Consider the following 21,471-nt stretch of genomic DNA (forward strand, 5'->3'; position numbering starts at 1 on the left):
TAATGTTTCAAAAGAGTAAAATGCGTAAAACTATAGACTCAGCTAAGCATATCATCATATTTTAAGCATGAAAACAATGGGAGTTTCACTCTAGGCCAGCAGAATTCATAGGCATGCACTATATATCTTTTATACATTAGCAGCCCTGAAGCGTTGCTGTTTTCTGCATAGTTTTTGCCATGTTACAGAAGGAAGACTGAGTTTGACTAAGCGATAAAGACTCTAAGATGTTCAGAATAGGGACGCTGTGCCGCGGCCCGGAGCAGGAGGGAAAGCTCTTCAGGTGGTCTGTGGGCAATCGAGTTCAGTATTAATGATTAGGATACGAAACGTTCATTTGTTTGTGTTTGGCAGAATCTTGGCATGAACTGTATTTGATGGTGAATAAGAAAAAGAAATTCGGGGCCAGCCCTGTGGCCGAGTGGTTAAGTTCATGCGCTCTTCTTCCGTGGCAGCCCGGGGTTTCGCCAGTTTGGATCCTGGGCACGGATGTGGCACCACTCATCAAGCCGTGCTGAGGCAGCATTCCACATGCCACAACTAGAAGGACCCACAACTGAAAATACACAACTATGTACTGGGGGAGAAAAAGGAAAAACAAAATCTTAAAAAAAAAAAAAGAAACAGAAATTCATCAAGTCCTCTTGAGAAGAGTGTCCTTATTTACGCTAGTTCCGAGGTCTTTATTTGTACCAGAAAGTTAAGAGCAGGGGGGAAAGAGGCAGTTACAGGATCCTTTGTTTTCAGAAAGATGGGGTGGGGTGTCGGGGAGACATTGCTAGCAGAGATGCCAAGGACAGAGTTTCATGCGATTTCTGAGGAAAGCCGTCAGCCTGAGGGGAGATGGCTGCGACAGAGGAAGGAAATGATGCAGGTAGAGGCCCCGTTGCCCCAGGCCTGCTCCTGGTGTTTCTGCTGATCCTGGGCTGCAAAGCCTCTTCTTCACACACCTAGCACAGCCTGACTGACTTCTGTGCCCCTCCTTCCTCCATCTTTCTATTCCTCCTCTTCCTTAACTGCTTTGGGGGACAAGGCAGGGAAGACATGGACCTCGTCATCACTCAGCTGACCTGAGATTTTCCTCTTTGCTAGACTGAGTTCCCAGGGCTCATCAAATGCCTGGCTCACGGTAGGCTGCTTAAAAATAATTGATGATTGGAATAAAAGAGTGATTGGGGATATTAGGAAGGGGACATTTTACCAGCACCTTTTAAAAATGAGTAGCCTTCTAGTCTCTGGGAGTTGGACAGACGGGACTCAGTGGTATAACCAGAGCTGGGGATCTGGGCACGTGTAGGACGTTGCTCAGTTGAGTTTCAGTACAAACTTGGGTTAGGACATAAGCCTGGAAAGTTACGTTTGACTCAAATCTCTGAATGCCAAGCTAAAAAATTTGGAATATACAGAAGGCCTGAAGAATTACTTGCTTTTTCAGTGTTTTCATTGCTTGGGTATGCTGCAGCTAAATGCAGTCAACTTTCATTTATCTGAATATTAAAAAATGAAAAATGTCCTGTCAAGAACCTTTGAATCATCCTTTCTCTTTCTGGGCCTGCCTTTTAGCCAGATCCCTGCTTGTTAGGCTGACGGGAGAGGGAGAAAGGCCTGGAGATAAAACTAAAGCTCATTTAGGTGCTTCATTCTTAGATATGTCATAGGCCAAGAGATCAAGATTAATTTATTACAATCAGAATTATATTGGTTTTAGCCAAAGGCTGTTTTAAGATATGGGCAAAGAATAGGTTAATTTAGTTTTAAAAATAAGTTATAAAGATCAAGGCAGTACAAAGTTAGAATACATTTCTGGGGAGAAACACAAGTAACATTGAGAATTAGCTTTATAAAAGGAGTAATGTGATAAATCTACCACCAAATGTATTAACCAGTGTCTAAAATAACTTTTGCTCTGAACTTTAAAGCAGAAGTGCAATTAATGAGCATAATGGAGTTTTGAAATCACATATGAATTGTGTTTATTCAGAGTTTCCTTTTGGTTTGATCAACCCTCAGAATGTATAATATCATAAGTACCATAAAATATAGACATGCTAGATTCAGAGAAGGAGTTTCAACTACTATTTTTCACCCGCTTTCACTAATATATAAAGAGAAGATGGAGACTTTTGCTGCCAGCACTTAAAATTATAACGTGCCAACATGAAAACACTCATAATAAGTGTTTTCGTAGTAAGGTCTCAATCTGCCTATATCTGCCAAATTTGTTGTTTATTGCATTTCTGTCCCCGTGATTCTGTCTCTCTAGCTCTCTTTAAGAGTGAGGTGATTGTTTAATTAAGGGATAATCATTTCCCAGTGTGAATTACTCATGCATGATATAATTTTTATTAATACGTGATGTATCTAACCATATGCACAGGGACTAAAAGGTGACTGGGTGAAATGGAAGCAGTGATTTGATTAAGTGATGAGACTGTAGACAAATTTGCCCTTCATTTCTTGCTAATTTTTTGTAATAAAGTAAAATACATATATATTTTTAAAATATCCCATGGTTGGAAAGACATTCATGAATTTATCACCCTTATACTTTATATTCTAAGAAACATTTTGCGATGATGATAGTGAATAATAAATATCAAATGATAATGGAACTTTTATATCTGCCATCTCATTTCATCAATGCAAAATTAGCAGCCACAGTGGGAACTCCCATCTGGGAGGTGTTTTAAACAGCGCCATATAAATTCCTTCTGGAATTTGACATGCACAAGTTATAAGGAAAGATTTGGAGAGAATGGTCCATTTGAAAGGGAACAAAGTGTCTCAGTTTGGCCACAAATAACAGTCCTTGAGGAGACATATGGCTTTCCCAGTGGGGAAAGGTGACACTTAAATCCATCCTCCAAAATGTTCTCATAATTTTATCCGACCTTGACACTCTGGCCTCCCCAAGCCCCACAATCATGTTGCCTTGGATCATCTCCAGTTTTCTCCTTAAAATTGTTGCTGACACCACTGGAAGGGCCCAGCAAAATCATCCATCATGCTTTAACATAAACGACTTAGAAGTGACAATGTGTGCCTGCACGTATCTGCCTCTGCAAGCCATCCCCTCTCAGGGCCCAGCTTAGGACATGTTGCAGCCATAGATGCTTTTCAGAATTGCCATTGAAAATCTTCAAGTGTCCTAGTCAGGCAAAACTATCCAGGCGCTCCAGTCCATGTGTCCTCAATAGCACTTGTTCACCCCGAATCCTAGTGTTACTGAGAGGTAGCTGTTTATGTGTCTGCTTCCCTTCACCAGATTGCCAGCTCATTGAGGGCAGGAACTATGCAGTCCTATCCTTGTAACCTGCATCTAGCACAGTACTGACAAGAAAGTAGGCTTTTCATAATTTGTTGTATCAACAAGTAAGTAGAGTGGGAAAAGCATAGATTTGGAGGCAAGCGTGTATGGAATCTAATCCTGGCTTTATCTACTATGTGATTTTGAGTGAGTTCCTTAACCTTTCTGAGCCTAAGATTCCTAAAAACAGGTTACAGTAGCCAGTTCACAAGGAGCTAGGGGGCTGATAATAGGTAACGTGTGAAAAGCGTGTTATAGCCTGTAAGTACTCTCTGGTTGTTACACAGATCTCTGCTGTGTATCGACTATGCACCAGTCAGAGCTGCGCTAGATGCTGGAGAGCTACAGAGTTGAAGATAGACAGATTTCTCTCCTCAGGATGTGAGTAGTCTACCATTGTGATTTTTCCTCAAAGTTATTTTGTGTTTTAGGCTATCAGGCTTAGGCTCAGGTGGATCAATCAGTAAATGCATCGATTGGTTTCTAACCCGTTGTTTCTTCTGCATGGCTCCCCTCACCCTAAGTATGAGAGAGCGCCCAGTTCCACATTGCTCCTATTCTTCATGGGGCACTGCAAGCAGTTTTGCAAAGTCTTTATTCTCTGGTGCATTGCTAGTATTCAAGAATATTACAGAATTGTGGAAGTGATGATATCATATGCCAGCAGAATAAGAATCAGGAGAGCCTCCGGTCCTAAAATTACAATGTAGCATACTTTGTTATTACAATTAGATAACTATTCTTTATGAGGAAAGCAGCTGATTGAAGTCAGCCTCAGGGAGAATGAATTCAGATGTTTTCTGGGGCACTTAAAGGTGGATCTGATGCGACTCTGTGCTCGCTGCTAGAAGTGAGCTGAGCTGAAAGTTGAAAAGGTTTGTTAGAACAGTGAACTCCTTTCCAAATATTCTTCAAGCCTGTGTTAAGAAAGAGATGGAAGGGAAATGGTGCCTTAAAGAAAGTCCCCAGTGTCAGCTCATGATGGCTTATGTTACTGGGATGATGGAAAATCCCAGCACATGGATAATTATTTTAAAACCCATTTAGCTTTGATTTTAAAATACATAGTTAATGTTTGACAATGTTGGGGTGAAAAATAGTTCTGTCCCCATGTACACTGCCTGTTAAATGGTGGGCAGGGGTGGGTGTGTGCGCGTGTGAGAGTATGCGTGTAGATGAGTGGGTCTGTACCTGAGCTTGCAGACTCACCATCTCTAAGCCCAAAAGGGAAAACACTTCTAACTAGTAAGCATTGACTCTGAATGTTTTTAAATGAAGTGCTATGCTGATAAATCGTTGAGCACTTGTGCTGTTGATTACTCACTCTCTTTTCTTTAGCTAGGATGGAAGTTTGTTTTTTAACCAAATATTTTAAGTTCGTACTCTGAGCAAAATATTATGTGGGGAGTGAGGCAGAGGTACACTGGACCCTTGACTTTTAGATGTTTGAAGAATTTTAGAAATCCCCAAAGTCTGGCCAATTTCATTTCCATTAAAAGTAACATGAATCTTTTCAACTCTCACTAAATGTTGAATCTCCCCAAGCTTAATTCTACACCCAATTCTCTTCTCATCCTCTCCCAAGGTTTCACTTACCATCTAAATGCTTCTGTCTCCCAAATGTGTACCTCTAGCCCACTCACCTGCTTACATTCCAGACTCATGTCCCAGATTAAATCTCTACTTGGAGATAGACAGTAGGCCAAAGTCAATGTGTCCAACTAAACCTGGGGGTGCCATCTAAGTGAAGTTACCACCATCCATCCAGTTCCATGATACTTCCATCTCCTTCATTCTCTATGTCTAGTCCACTACTAAATTGTGCTGATTTTATTGGTAAAATATATTTTAAATCCACACTCTTCTCTCTTTTTCCGTAGCCACCACTCTAGCCTCAGTCACCATGATCTCTTGCTTGGATGACTGAAATAGATCTCTCACTGGCACCCCTTCCTCCCCTCTGGCTCCTCTTCAGTACTCTCTTTTTTAAAATGTGAATTTGATCAGGTCACTCCCAGTACATAAGACTATTTAACAAGCCCCCATTGCTCATAGAGAAAAACCTAGAATCCTCAATATGGCCTCCAAGGCCTGCATGGCTCCTTTGGCTGTGTGTATTCCTGCCACACAGCCTGAAATAATCTTCACTTGACTTCATATAGTTAACATCTGGCTGCTTTCTAGACCATAACCTCAACAGAAACTTCCACAGGAAAGCCTTCTCTAACCCCTTAAACTGTCACCGTTCAGTGTGCCTGTCCTTCATAGCACTTACCACAATGTGCAGCTGTACATTTAGTTGTATGATTACTGATCCCTGTCTGCCCCCACAGTGCTGTAGGTCCACAAGAGTAAAGACCGTGTCTGTTTGCTCACCAATGCATTCCTGGCTGGGGGACTGGTGGTGGGGGGCGGGGGGGGGGGGTGGTGCCTGGTCCCAAAGGATCTCTTAAGCCAAGCTGGGCTACTTGGAATTTATCCAAAGGGCAATTGGAAACCTTTGAAGGATTTTAAGCTGGGGAACAATGTGATTGGGTGTATGCTCTGGAAGAATCACCTTGGATGAGGTGTAGAGAAATCCAGACCAACACTCATGAAACAGAAATGAGGCAGAGCCACAGTAACTACAGGTCCCTGCTGTTCTTTACTCCACTTCTCCTGTCCCTCGTCTCTAAATCCAGTGAGGCCAGTTACTGATAGACACTCCCAGACAGATGCTTGAGCATCACCTAGTCATTTGAACATTGACTGACTTCGTAGCTACATGCTTGAAACTAGGAATAATAAAATGAGAAATGGTCCAGGCCCAAGTGTGTATCTCTAGCCCATATTTCCCACTTTAGTGGAAAGTCTAGAGACTGTCCAATAAGCAGAGAGTATAATCCAGGGTGGAGAGTGCTACAATGGGAGTGTGAATGGAGTTCTCAAACTCAGAGGAGGTTATAACTAAAACACTTCCCTAGTGGAGCCACAAAATGCCTCACAGGAGGGGCATTTGAACTAGTACCAATGGGAGGATTTTGTCAGGTGGAGACAAATGAGGGGGCATTATAAGTGACTGTCGCAGCATGTGCAAAGGCCCAGAGCTGTGAAAGGGCATGGCACATTCAGGAATGGCTTTAGCCCTGGATATGTGGGGATGGGGATGGGGAAGGTGGTCAGAGATGGGAAAAGAGTGATATGTTGGGGCCTTATTGTAAAGGTCCTGGTGTCCTTAACTCAGGAGTATGAATATCATGCTGTGAGCCACCAGAAATCACTCTTAATATCTCTGGGTTAAAATGCAGTACATGAGGAAATGCTTTCTATTAAAGGTCTAATAGTTTATTAGGAAATCAGTGACTGAGCCAGTGAGAGTAATGATCTTCTGAACCCCAGAAACACAAGAATGATTATGGTCCTGAGGGAGGTAAACTGGGATCCGGGCATTGGAGGGAAGAGAGGGCCCTGGTTCCTGCCCCTGGGAGACTGGGTAGTGAGCCTGGCCACACACTCTTGCCTGCTCTGCGATTACGATGGTCTGGATTTGTGTTTTGCAGTTCCATGGAGAATGGGAGGCCCCCCGATCCTGCAGACTGGGCTGTGATGGATGTCGTCAATTATTTCCGAACAGCAGGATTTGAGGAGCAAGCCAGTGCTTTTCAGGAACAGGTAATTTGGTCTAGAGAAACACGTGATGAACCAACCACCTCCCTTCCTCACAGTGAGGAGGAAGAGGAAGAGCAGTGAGGGCTCAGGGAGGCTCTCTGTGCATCCTCACATCAAGTCCTGAGCATCCGAGGCCCTAAGCAACAGAGGTGGGTGGGGAAGGGGAGAAAGAAAGTGACAAGCTAGCGATTCCTTCCTGCAGGAGAAAAACCCAAGCCCTGTGAAGCAGTCATGGCTGCAGAGAGGAGGGCTAGTGCTCATCGCCATCTGCATCTTCCCAAGAGGGAAGAGCCCCACCTTCAAGACAAACACACTAGAAAGCAGAAAACAGAAAAGAAAGAAAAAGGAGGGACAAATCTGATGGAGACACATGCAGCACCATCTGCTACTGGCCTCAGCACCAACTGAGCTATTAATCCTGCTCCGATTTGCTTTCTGGGTACTTAGCAAAGTAGAGTGGAAAGAGCACAGGATTTAGAGTCAAATCCTGGTTCTTCTAACTCTGTGTGACCCCAGGAAAGTTACTACATCTCTCTGAGTCTTGGTTTCATGTCTCTAACTTGAGACTATCAATGCCTTACTGGTGGTATTGTGAGGATTAAAGGACAATGCCCAAAGCCTGAATAGGTCCTGGCACAACATCGGTGCCCAAAAATGTTAATTGCTTTCCCTAAGGAACAGGGTTGGTGTTGGAAAGAGGGAGAGAGGAGCAGAGGGTCCCTCCCAATTGTCTAGGTGATTCCTGACTTCATTTTCCAGGCTGGTCCAGCTCTGTAGGGATGATGCTCAAGGGGTTTTGACTATGAGGAAGCAAATTGGGGAACCCATGGTCCACACCAGACCAGCTCTGTCAGGAAACAGAGTTCCTATCTCCCTATCACTGAAGTCAGCAATTTTCTAAGCATTAAATTTACTTTTCTAAGATTGTCATAGAATCGAGAGAATTATAAACTGAAGAATGGGTTTGGCTACTGCTTCTACATCCCTTAGCCATTTGTTATTCTCTCAGGCTGGGTTTGGACAGGTGAACTTTTCAGGTGTCATATATGCTAATCTCTAGATTTCCTTCAACAGATGTTTCCTTCAACCTGATCCTTATACATATACACTTTTTGTTAATTTAGAAAATTTGCCAAAATAGCAGCTTAAATCACTTCGTACTCACCAGAATAGCTAAAATTAGAAAGATTGATAAATCCAAATGTTCATGAGGATGTGGAACAACCACACTCTCCTACATTGTTGGTGGGAGTGTGAAATAAACACTCAGACGTCTACTCCATGATCCAGCAATTTCACTCCTGAGTATTTACCCAAGGGAAATGAAAACATATGTCCCCAAAAGATTTGTGTAAAATTGTTCTTAGTAGCTTTATTCATAATCATCCAAAATTGGAAGCCTAAGTGTCCATCAATAGGAGAATGAATATACAAACTGTGGTGTGGTCATACAATGGAATACTACCCAGTAATAAAAAGGAATGAATGACTGATATGTACAGCAGTTTGGATGAGTCTCAAAACATTATGCTGAGTGAGAGAAGCCCTATATAAAAGAGCTCATACTGAATAGTTCCTGTCTTAGTCCATTCAGGACTCTATAACAAAAATACCAGAAGCTAGGTGGCTTATAAACAACAAACATTTATTTCTCATGGTTCTAGAAGCAGGGGAGTCCAAGGTTAAGGTGCCATCAGATTGAGTGTCTAGTGAGGGCCCACTTCCTAGACAGACATCCTTTCTCTGTGTCCTCACATGAAGGAAGGGATGAGAGAACTCTCTGGGCCCTCTTTTATAAGGGCATGAAGTCCATTACCTTTCAAAAGCCCCACCACCTCATACCATTACTAATACCCTCAATATTCCTTAGGAGTTAGGTTTCAACATTTGAATTTTGGGAGGACACAAACATTCAGACCATAGCAGTTGAGATATGCTTGATAACGGTTGAGAACAGGAAAATGCATCAGTGGTAGAAAAAAAGAACAGTGGTTGTCTCTGGATAGGTGGGAGCGGAGAATGACTGGGAAGGGGCATGAGGGAGCTTTCTGGGTGATGGTAGTGTTCTGTGTCTCGATAAGGGTTTGGGTTATAGGTAAATGCATTGCTCACTGCATATGCACAGGGATATGCAATTGATTCAGATTTGTGCATTATATAGCCTATAAATTTTACCTCAGAAGGAAAAGAACTATAAAAAATATTAAACAATTAATAATATGCAAACTAAAGTATTTAGGGAAGAAGTATACCGATGTATGTAACTTACTTTGAAATGCATCAAAACGTGGACTGACAATTGGATAGAGACATGAGCAGGTTGACAGATACATGATAAAGTAAGTATAGAAAATGTTAATTGTAGAATCTAGATGGTGGGAATATGGGTGTTCACTATAATATTCTCACAACTTTACATTTGAAAATTTTTATAATAAAATTGTGGGGAAAAAATAGCTCAGGTTGGAAAGTGGAAGGCCAGTCAGCTGGAACATATTTTATTTTGGTTTCTAATGGTATAATGTCCATTTGTGTCATTGCAGTTGAGTAACTTGCTTCTAAAATTAAATTTAAATAATATTCTGGAAGGTTAACATAAAAAAGGACTTAGCTGAAAGGTCTCTTGGCCAAATTCCCAGCTGCCCAAAAGCATTTTTCAGATGGAGATTTGGCTCAGATTCCTGTGAGGCACATGTCCCAGATTGGAGGGAGGGGGTATTCTTTGGGCCTTCCGGATTCTGTGCAGGACCTCAGAATGGAACTGGCCCACTCTGAGCTTGGCCCAGGAGCAGGCCCTTTCTCCAATGGATGACATCACTCTGGCACCAGCGACAGTGGGATGCAAAAGGGAACAAATTCTCCCAAAGCATTTCATTCAGAAGTCCTTCAAGAGGGGAAAGGAGTATCATCTTGCTACTGTGTTGAGCCCACCAAGTCGGGAGCCTGAGAAATGAATTCCCAGGGGACTGGAGTTTTGCCAGCTTGAGTTCCTTCATTCTACTAGAAAGGTGGTTGGGTGAGGGAAAGAGTCTGCCTTGAATTATTCTCTGGAACTGATCCAAATCTTCCTTCTGCTGTGAAATTCTCATCTTTGCTCTTCTCATTAAAGGAGGTGGAGGGCGAGGAGGGACTCAGCAGCGAGGCTCAGGCTAAGACAAGTAGCTGCTGTGGTTTCCATGAGGACTGGGGATCAGGATCCTCTACAGTGTTCACCTACTTCTTCTGTCTTCGTGCTTCAGAGGCTGTTGGTGTTTAACCTCCAACGATCTTCTTGGCAATGAACCTCAAGCAGTCAGCAGTCACTCACCAGGCTCATACCAGTTGGGAAGACTGCAGGCCACCCCCAGCCCAAACACTTGACCCTTCCAGGCACATCTTCTAGGTCACAGCAGCTGAAAAACAATAGAATGGCCACAGCCTTAAATATCCTCAGGGAAGGCTTTGCCCTACCATTTGATGGAAGTAAGCAGAGGTGGAGAGCATCCTTGAAACTACCTGGGAAAAGGGCAGGTCCAGAAAGGGGAGCATGGGTGCCAATGATGTGGGGAGCTGAGTTTCATGGCTGACTGTTAGGTACTGAATATTTGTGTCCCTCCTAAAATTCATATTTTGAAACCCTAACTCCCAATGTGATGGTATTAGGAGGTGGGTCCTTTGGGAGATAATTAGATTTAGATGAGGTCACGAGGGTGGAACCTTTGTGATGAGATTAGTGCCCTGAAAAGAAGGGACCAGAAAGTTTGCTCTTTCTCTTTGCCATGTGAGGATACAGCAAGAGGGCAGCCATCTGCAAGCCAGGAAGAAGCCCTTGCCAAGAACCTGACCATGTTGGCACTTGATCTTGGACTTCCAGCCTCCAGAACTGTGAGAAATAAATTTCTGTCTTGTTTAAGGCACCCAATCTATGGTATTTTGTTACAGCAACCTAAGCTTACTGAGACACTGACACTGATGCCAGACATGTCCACCATCAGATGGACCAACTTTCAGGAGAGTATCTGTCCTCATGGTATCGTCTCAGAGTATGTTTTTAGATATTCTGTTGCTGCAGCAACCAGAGTCAGATGTGGCTTTCTAGTAGCATGCTCTGTTGGAAGATGTCAGGCCATTGAGTGAGTTTGTCCAAAGTGTAGGAATGGCGTCCCATGTTCCTGTGGGATGGAGAGGCAACTGGGTTAAGCTGATGATCTTTGCATAACCTCCTTTTCTCTGTGCAGGCACACTGCCACATAACAATTATCTCCATTAAGTTTCCCACTGGTGTAATTATCTCCATTAAGATTTCTTCTGACAAACCTCTTTTGAGTCCTCCACGTGAGCCACAACTACAAGCCAAAAGAACTGTCAAGAGGGAAGGCCTAGGCCCCTGCCCAGCTCCCTACCCAACTCCTGCAGTGATCCAGTGTGGATAGAGTGTGGGTTTGGGGTTGTATTACTGTTCTGGCCATTCCCCTTTTATGACTAGTGATGTCACCCTCCCTTAGCCCACTGGCTTCATTAACATTGTGCTCCAGAGGGTTCACTGGCACATAAGAGCAGGAGGCGGTGATTGCAGCACTGTCGGTACTGTCTCTCCCACAGACACATAGTGTGGTGGCTATTTTCCCAATTGTCTTCTAGCAGACAGACCTCTTAGGCTGTGGTGAAAGGCATGAGTGAGAGCCACGACTCCTGGTTTCTTTTCTTCTGATTGACTCAAGGTCACTGGATGATTCTGGAGAGTTTCCCTTTCTAGGACTCCGATTTCTATAAAGGGAATGTTGAGTTAAACAAGCAGAATGTTGCGCAGGCTCCTGCTTTAAGAGTCAAGTGTTATCCCGGAACCGGCCCTCATGAAGTATGCTTTCAATGCACAGCATAGGACATGAAGTCACTTGAGATGTTGTATATACAGTGTTGAATTTTTGTAACTGGATGATAAAAAATTGGCATTTGCCAGGGATATGAGTTTCCTGGTTTTCAAGAGTCAAAGGTACTTCAGGAATTTTACTTTCCTAAGAGTTTTAGTTTTAAGAGACAACCTTTTGACTAACTTCATTCAAATCATTTCCACTTTCCTCACACAGAACATTTAGAATAAGGTGTATTTTGTCAAACTCCGAAGGCTAAATGAGCATCATTCTCTGATGTAGAGCCATCTCTATTGACAATGCTTTTAGTTGCCAGTTAAGGAATTCTGGCAGTCCAATACAGCAACCTCACCACCCAAACTTGACCCTAACTACAGACCACAGACAGCTCTGCCTGTTGTAGTGGCATTCATTTCTGTGTCGTCATCTATCTGACTCATATACACAGACTATATATGAAGATAGAGATCTGCCATTAAATCAATGCCATATAATTCATATTGTTCAGATTCCTCAAACTTACGAGTAACATCAGTGATTCTGTTTCTAGAAAAATATGTATCACTGCGATAATTTTTTTCTCAGAGTACCATGACAAAATAATATGCAACTCATGGTGACAAATTTAATTTTACTCTATTATCTCCTCACTTTCCCTAAACCACATGCATGAGAACAGCATTTTACTCTGAAATGCCCGACTGGTTGTTTAAGCCATTCATTTGAAACACAAAGATTGGCATTTCTTTTTAGATGGCTCATTGCTATCTTCTGATACATTTCTGAGTCCACTGACTTAATAAATATAAACAAAATTTCTTATTACTACAAATTGCCAAGTAACACTAACCACCTCAAATGGGGTAGTAAAGTGGGGAGGCCAATCAGAGCAACCCTGAGCAGGTGTCCCCACTCACCAGATGGATTTCAACTGTAGTGATTCTAGATGGATATTTCTAATTAGACCTGAGGCAAATCCAGGTTTTGAGTGGCCTAAAGCTTATGCAATTCTAAAAGCCCTCCTTGGGAAAAAAATTACAAAGTTACGAATACAAAATCGCCAAGGCAAAACCTAAGCTTTGTTAGCTTCATGGTAAATCTAGCTCTGAATTAGACCAGTTAAAACTCCACAAATTAGGAATAACTTTTGTTACTTTTTCAGCATTTTATAATACCAAGTACTAAAAACATTCAAAGTGCTTTGACATCTGATATTTCTTAACAGTTGATAGCTTCTGAAATGCTTAAAATATTTTATAGCATAATGCGCAGGGGAAGTGGTAGCTCAAACTCCGCTGATGTGTCTCTTTGGCCCATAAAAATTTAGAAAAGAGTTAAAAAGCAAGTGGGTAAAGTGGCTGGCCCTGTGGCCGAGTGGTTAAGTTTGCGTGCTCCGCTGTGGGCAGCCCAGTGTTTTGTTGGTTCGAATCCTGGGCACGGACATGGCACTGCTCATCAGACCACGCTGAGGCCATCAAACCACGCTGAGGCGGCGTCCCACGTGCCACAACTGGAAGGACCCACAACGAAGAATATACAACTATGTACCAGGGGGCTTTAGGGAGAAAAAGGAAAAAAAAATAAAATCAAAAAAAGCCAGTGGGTAAAGCTTACAATAGGAAAATGGCCAAGAGAATGAAAGCAAAAACTGATAAGGAAAGAACCTTTTGAATTTTTGATTGAAATATAATAGATTTCTATAAACCAAAAATCCCAAATGGTTAAGTCATTCCTTTGAAATGAGAACAGTTATAAGACATTATAAGACAGTCAGGTATGTGGTTCTTCTTTGGTTTATTCACTTGTTCAGTTGTTTCCATAGTTGTTACAGCTTTCTCTAACACTCATTAGGATAAATATAAAATTGTGAGAGTAAAATGATGCTCATTATTAGGAGTATTATTTTACTTTAATAAAACCACTTGAAACCACTGTAGATATAAGAACCATTCGAAGGAAGCACAGAAGACTCCAGGCAGAGGGAGGATCAAATACAAAGGCATAAGGACATGGAAAAGCATGGTTTCATTGAGAACTCAGAGCAAGAGGTGTGGTGCAGGGAATGCCCAGGGATATGACTGAAAGGTAAATGGGTCCAGATAACAGTCTGGTTTGCTGGCAGAAGAGAGACTTTATGTGAGAGGCCCTAGGAAACCACTGAAGGATAATAAGTGGGGAGTGCCATGAGAAGATGTGGTTTTGAAAGATTAATCTAGTGGCCATGTGGAGAGTGGCTTGGAGAACAAGGAGACAGAGGCAGGAAAACTACTATGATTGTTCCATTGTGGATGGAAAGAGAGAGATGGATTAGAAAGTCCAGGGAAGATGGTCGAAAGAATTTAGTGAGTCATTGGCAATGGAGGGGGAAGCTTTGTCCCGTCTCAGTTCTCTGCTGTAGCCCTAGGACTGAGCTCGTTGCTCACACATGGGAACAGGAGGAGGTTTGGGGGACTACTAAGTTTCCAGATTGAGTGGTTGTAAAGTAGTGCCATTAACCAGGATGTGTGTGGGAGGTAAGTTTTAAAATGGGTACAATGAGTGCAGATCAGGGCACATTAAATTTAAGGTTTAAGGGCCTGTAATACATCTAAGTGGATATTTCCAGCAGGCAGCTCAAGGGGAGAGTGAGGCCTAGAAACAAAGATATGAGAGTCATCAGCAGTCAAAGGAGGGGGCGAGAATGAGAGAGGCATTTAGAACGACAAAAGAAAAAGGCCAAGGACAGCCCCCTGGGGAATACCAAGGTTTTAACTCAGGAGAAGAAAGGCAACTAGCAAAAGCAACGGAGACAGAACATTCAGGGAAGTGGAGAGAGAACCAGTAATGAGACTTTGTTAGAAACCAATGAAGGAGAGAGTTTCAAGGAACGTGAAATGATAACAAAGTCAAATACTTCAAAAGGTGAAGCCTAACAGGGTCTGTGAATGATGGTGGAATTTCAATGGAGTTGGGGGAGGAGAATAGATGACTGTTGGGAGGTGGAGAACCCCTTCCTCCAAGTGGATGAGGGAGTGGGAGGCAGGCAAGTGGAGGGGGAACCAGTAGGTGGAGGGTCATGTAGGCATGAAGGCTATTTTCTAAGAGAGGAGACAAACTTATTTACATACAGGAAAGTAGCCAGAAGAATTGGACAGGTTAAAATGGAATGAAATTGAGGACAGTTAAATGAAGAAAACTCCCTGAGGATAAGGAAAGGGATGAGTTCAAAAGAGTATGGAGGGCAAGGATATGGAGAAATTAGACCCCTCATGCACTGTTAGTGGGAACGTAAAATTGTACAGCTGCTGTGGAAAAAGCATGGCAGTTCTTCAAAAAGTTAAGCATAGAATTACCATATGACCCAGCAATTCCACACAAAGAATTGAAAGGAAGGACTAAACAGATACTTATACACAAATGTTCACTGCAGCATTATTCACAATAACCAAAGTGTGGAAACAACTCAAGTGTCCATGAACAGATGAATGGATAAACAAAATGTGGTATATACATATAATGGAATATTATTCAGCCGTTAAAAGGAATGACGTTCTGATACATCCTACAACATGGATGAACCTTGAAAACATTATGTTAAGTGAAATAAGCCAAATATTATATTATTCCTTTTATGTGAAATATCGAAAATAGGCAAATTCATAGAGGCGCAAAGCAGATTAGAGGTTAACAAGGGCTAAGGGGGAAGGGAGAGTTATTGCTTAATGGGATTTCTGTTTGGGGTGATGGAAGAGTTTAAAAGATAGTGGCATGGCTGCACAACATTGTGACTGTAATTAATGCCACTGAACTGTACACATAGTAATAGTTAAAATAGCCTATTTCATGTTATATACGTTTTACTATAGTAAAATTTAAGAATTTAATGTCAGCCATAATGTACATGATGGTTCAATTTGGTTACTAAAAATATGCAACTATTTTATTTTAAAAAAATATGAAGAGATTACTTCTGAGCAAGACAGGGATATCTTCCCGTGTCTTCCTATCTTTCCTCTACCTTCCTATGCTCTGGGGCATAGGTGAGGATGTGTACAGATGTAGCTAAGATTGCTGTTGTCCTCAAGGACATGAGGGTTTTTCCTGAGCCTCTATTTCCTTTGCTGAACAAGACCCAAACTCTTCTGCTTAGAGTGGACAGGGATGGTGAGAGATTAATTAGGAACTAGAGGAGAGCAGTGAAGGTTAATAAGAGCTACCAAGAAGAATGGGAGAGGGAGCTGACCAAGGACAAATAAAAGAACTGTTAAGGTATTCTGTTGCCCCAGCTGAAACTGGTACACTGCACGTGTATAGTGCTTCATCTTCATGGTTTCTTGATTTTTTTTCCCCCAGCTCCACCAGGTATAGGAGTCAGAGAAGCTGAATTGCTAAACTGCTCCTGGATGGGGTGTTTGTGTCATGGGCACAGCAGAGGGCTGATAGCTTAACATGGTGATTTGAGAGGGCATGTAAAAGAATAGTCCCCAGAGCGAACCAGTGGGTGCAGACTTGGTACAAAAGAAGAGTTTGAAGAGGACTCATAACCCTGGAGAAAGTGGAGTTGAAATGAAAGAGTAGGTGTAACGGGAGAGAGGAGTGAGCTAGAAAAGGATGGTGGACTTTCAGTGTTGCAGAGGGAAGAACCTTCTGGTTGCTGACATTAGAAGAGTAGGTTCTAAAAGTGAAGGCGAAGTTGCCGAAATGGTTGGTATATTTGAGTAGACTAACTGCTGTCACAAGTAGATCAAAACATGTATAATGGCTTGATTACGGTCAAAGTTTATTTCTTAGTCATATAAATAGTCCAAGATGGTTGGTGGGGGTATTCTGCTTCACTGTAATTCAAGGACCCAGCCTGACGGAGGCTCTGTCATCTTCAACTGGAAGGTTTTAGGATCCTCTGGGCATTGACGTCCAGTTGGTAGAAGGATAAAGAGCAAGGAAGGGTGCACATCGGTGGTTTTATGAATCAGATCTGAAAGAGGTGCACTTTGTCCGTTCACATGTCATTGGCCAGAACGTGTCATGTGGCCACACCAAACTGCAGGGAAGTCTGGGAAATGTGTAGTTGTGTGTCCTGGAGAAAGAGCAGCGCTTGCTACACTTGAGCTTTACAGCCATTTTTGAAAGCATTTGCTATGTGATGCTGCTACTTTGTTTTGTTCTTAAGTCTAGAGATAAATTTCAAAAAGGCTAACTTTAAAAGATCAACTGAAGTGAAGAAGCTTTATGTGACCCTACGTGGAAAGCCTTCACTTCTAATTCTGCTCCCTAAATCTATTCTTTTTTAAAAATCTAGGCAGACATCTCTGTAAGCCGGTTTCCTCACCTGATGAAGTGAGCTTCATTCTTTTTCCTTCATCAGATATGTGTACAAGATTTTGTTGTTGTTGTTGTAGAGCCCTTTTATCACCAAATTTGTGCCGGCAGCAAATATTAAATACAGGGAGACACCTATTAAGTCACTGAAGGCACCAGCCCTCGCAATGAACCAAAAATAGATTTTATGTCTGATTTAAGTGCAAGACCCATTTTGCTTCCGACTGTTACTTTAACAAATAGCCAAAGCCCTCTTTTTGTGCCACACAAATAGTTTCTGTTAACAAGCTGCTCAATGTTGGGTTTTTTTAAACTAGGTGAAGTCACCTCAATATGTGTATTATCCACCCCAAATTTTCCACCAATAGGAATGCAAGTTAAGCACAGCATCAGCTGAGAGTCATTAGCTGATAATGTTGAGCTCATAGTCACTCCACCCACAATGAGCTGCAGAGGGCGGGGTGGGGGTGGGTGCATTGTAGAGGATACTACCCCAAAGAGGAATTTCTCCCCAAGAAGAGACTTTGTCCCAAGAACCATGTGATAAGATTCAAAGGGTCTTGTTGTGGACTTGAGTAGTTCACCACCTTCCTTTCCAAAGTTATATGGAAATTCTTCAGAAAATAAACTCTGTCTTGGTGAGGAAGGGACCTTTAACGAAACATGGTGAATTACTACCAAGTACTAGGGGTGCCTCAAAATGCTTCCTCTTCTGATATTAAGAAGGCTTACCACAAGTTAGCTCTTCAGGTACACCCAGACAAGAACCCAGAAAACAAGGAGGCAGCTGAGGAGAAATTCAAACAAGTAGCAGAGGCCTATGAAGTCTTGTCTGATGCCGAGAAACGCAACAACTATGACAAGTCCAGAGGAAGCAGCATCAAAAAGGGAAATAGAGAAGACAACAGAAACAGAAACCATTTGAAGGAGGAACTGTGGTTTGAGAGGCCACACGGTGGCTTTCAAAATGTCTTTGAAGATGAAGACCTCTTCTCAGGAGATTATTTTTCCATTGGCCATTTGGGTAGAGCCAGGAGATTCCGCTCCTCCTTCTTTGATGTGACCCCCATATCGGACACAGGATTTTCCACTTTTATATCCCCGGGTTCCAGACCAAGTCCCCCTTCCTCTGGGACGTTTGTACCCTTTGTAAGCAGTGGAATGGGAAACTTCAGACTGGTGACCACTTGTAGCCAGATAGTGAATGGCAAGAGGATCATTACAAAGAAAGTTTTAGAAAATGTGAGGAGAAAGACTGAAGTGAAGAAAGAAAGCCTATTTCATCAGATTCCTCCACATCATTGGTAAGGAGTTGCTGCTATCTTCTTTCACAGAGAGACTTTCCTGTGAGTCTGATGCTTATCAAAGACAGAATTAGAATCTGAAAGTGTGTTGAACTGGAATGGACAGAAGTGAGCTGAGTCCAAACTTCTCATTTCACAGAGGAAGCAAGTAATGGGCCAGATGTTACACGAGGAACTAGGAAGCATCAGAGTTTGGCTTCCAGCCCAAGTCTTCGGATTCTAAACTGAGCCATCTTTTCTCTTGCACTATATTTGGGACAGTAGAGACCAGCACCATAAATATGTCCTTCTGAGTCAGTTGCAGGACCCCACCATCATAAATCCCATTGACTTCCTTGGACTTTTTTTCCTGCTCTACCTTGCTATTATCCAGTTCTCTCTTTCTTGATGGCCACTATCTCTTTGTGGCCTCTTCCTATCTCTTCTCTTTGCTACTTCTCTTCCCATTTCATCTTCTTTCTTCCCAAACATTTCCAATGGACCATTTCACAATTAGGCTCAACTGAAAGAGTTACCGAGTTTTATATCGTCTTAGGTTAATGTTGGCGGAGAGAACGAGTGAAACGTAAAAGGCTTATGATTTTTTTTATATACTTCTTTCATAGCTAGCATTTATTGAGTGGTTGGTAGACGTCAGGAATTGTACTTGACATGTGTTATCTCAATAATCCTTTCAGCAGTGAAATACAGTAGCTGCTTTCCTCCCATAACATAGATAAGGAAATGAGGCTTAGAGAGATTGAGTAACTTACCCTGGGCCTCACCTAATAAGCAGTAAAATAGCATCTTACTCTAAAACACATGCTTATCCACTGAGCTATAACATCTATGGATGCTGCTCATTTATCTTTAGATCTAGGGTCTCACCCTCATTGGAAATCTATACTTGTTGTCTCTAAACCTTATTTCCATACATGAGTACTTGCTGGAACTTATTAAGTATGCAAATATTTTGAATATTATTGCCCAACAGGTATTTGGTTACTCTTACATGAAGACAAAAGACACAAGCAATGTAAAAACTTTCAGTGAAACTTACAGATGATTATCCCTTATCATATCAATGTAAACAAGATCACAAGATGTGAATTATTTTTTTATTTTGGCTTTAATCATAATGTACATGCAAAATCATGGGATCTGTTTGTTTGTTTAACAGGATATAGTCACACTCCAGTGCCTTCATTTACACTAATGAACAGACTGGGCTCCAGAGGGCTGGCTCCTTGTGGAAAGTTACTGATGGAGCCTGCATTAGGACCTCTGTCTTCCAACTTCCAGTCTCTTGCCCGTTCTAGCACACCATGCTGACTGGCAAAATTTGGATTTCATTTGCATCTCAATCTTGTATAGAAGTTATGCAACGAATGATTAGCTTTCTTAATCAAAGAACTTTCCTGTGTTTGCGATTTTTATGAGATAAATGTTTTATGTAGTCTTTGAACTTTTTTAATCTCAGTGAATTTCCTGAACTTAAACAGAAATATGCCTGCATCTGTCTGGCAAAGGGTACGATTCAGGCAGGGAGCACACTCCCAGAAAGGAAGCAGAAGATGGATTTGGAATTGGAACACATCCCTTTTCTTCCAGAGCCTATACCTTTCCACTTAGCAGTCATTGAGAACCTCCTAGATGTCGGGCACTGTGCTAGGTGCCTTACGTGAATGAATTGTTTCTAATCTCCAAAATACTTCAGAGCTTCATTTCCTCATTTTACAAGTGAGGAAACTGAGGCTCAGAGAGTTAAATCCCTTACCCAAGGTCACACAATAAGTTGTGGAGGCAGAGTTGTCTGCAGTTTGCTTGACCTTCAAGCTCATATTTCCATTATGCCATATCCACTCCCTTTCATCTGAGTTGCTATAGTCATGGGTTAAGAGGAAACTTTTGTTGTATCCATGAATTATATTCATTTCAAAATGTTTGAAATGAGGATTTCCAGATGGAGCTTTCTTTTACCAACCCTAGTCTGAGGTGAACGGCAATGTGGCTACTGAACAAAGGGAAAATCAAATTGCAGCATGAAACATGATTTTCCATTTTGTCTTAAATAAAATCCAAATTTCAGCATTTTTCGTAGACATACTTGGCTTTTGACAGAAATGCTGAGTTGTAGAAGGACTTTTTGCCAGCAGAGATTAAAAAAAATTCACTTTCAGTTAGTCAAGGAAGTTTTCTTGTATAGAAATGAAAGCAGTGTCATCTCTCCCTGAGGCCTGTTTGAAACCTGTAGTAAGTTAAGGATGAGCAACAGCAGCAAAGGAAAGAGGGGTAGCAGGAAGGGCTTGGCTGTTTGTAAGGCATTTCAAATGAGTCAATATTCATCTCAGAGATAGATCGAGCCTGAGCTTTGATGTAACCTGTGACTCAGATGCCTGTGACCTCACAATGCCTGCAGAACCACTACTGTGGTTTCCAGGTGTTGAAAGCTCCTTTGCCAACTCTCATACTTGCAGATTTTAATGATGGGCAATCTTTGGGATTACTAGCTGCCTAAACAGAAAAAAGTACTTTAGAATTGGAAAGTCAATTCCATTGTCCTTAAATAATTTTCCACTCTTCACCTGTAAACCAACTGCTTTTTCATGTGCTATGGTTTTGAATAGTTGTCTCTCAAAAACTAATGTGAGCCATTTTGTTTTCCAGTAGTCGACAAAATAAAGGTTTCTAAAACTCAAAAACACCGTAGACTGATTAGAAGTAATTCCTTGTCCTTCTGCTCTGGTTCATGTAGGGTGGCTGACAAGTGAAATGGGGACCCTGGTCCTGTCGAGGAATAATGACAAGTGATTGTATAACTCATAGCTCAGGGAGCATTTGCACCAGTGGTATCTCATGGAATCCTGTCGAAACCCAGTATCCCCACATTATCAACCGAGGAGACAGAGGAAGAAGGGACTTGCCTAAGGTCAAAAAGTGGGTATTTTGTCAGTCCCCTAGCCCAGTGCTCTTTCTCCCACACACTTAGGCATTCAAAGCACATTTTCTTCACAGCCTGGCAAAATACATGAGAGAATTTGGAGGAATGGCCCTCTTGAGGATGGTGTAGGAAGGAGTCATAGTT

At 42.0% G+C, this 21,471-nt stretch overlaps 2 protein-coding genes across 6 annotated transcripts in view; both read left to right on the plus strand.

The window, feature by feature from the left end:
* SAMD13 (sterile alpha motif domain containing 13) overlaps positions 1-21,471 on the plus strand; it is a 37,895-nt gene that overhangs the window by 14,058 nt on the left and 2,366 nt on the right. For 4 of the 5 annotated variants that reach the window (XM_070486716.1, XM_070486717.1, XM_070486718.1 and 1 more), the window contains one exon: positions 6,847-6,958. In XM_070486716.1, coding sequence (XP_070342817.1) covers positions 6,847-6,958 — 112 coding nt within the window. Of the gene's footprint in view, positions 1-3,594; positions 3,689-6,846; positions 6,959-21,471 lie in introns of all 5 variants that reach the window. The other variant, XM_070486715.1, reaches the window with a different exon arrangement.
* Positions 1-21,471, plus strand: part of DNASE2B (deoxyribonuclease 2 beta) — a 111,012-nt gene that overhangs the window by 12,492 nt on the left and 77,049 nt on the right. Inside the window, exon 2 of the mRNA XM_014830037.3 lies at positions 6,847-6,958. The gene's annotated coding sequence lies outside the window, so the exon portion shown is untranslated. The remainder of the gene's footprint in view (positions 1-6,846; positions 6,959-21,471) is intronic.

The sequence above is a fragment of the Equus asinus genome, chromosome 16 (genome assembly GCF_041296235.1).
Source record: "Equus asinus isolate D_3611 breed Donkey chromosome 16, EquAss-T2T_v2, whole genome shotgun sequence".
NCBI lineage: Eukaryota > Metazoa > Chordata > Mammalia > Perissodactyla > Equidae > Equus > Equus asinus.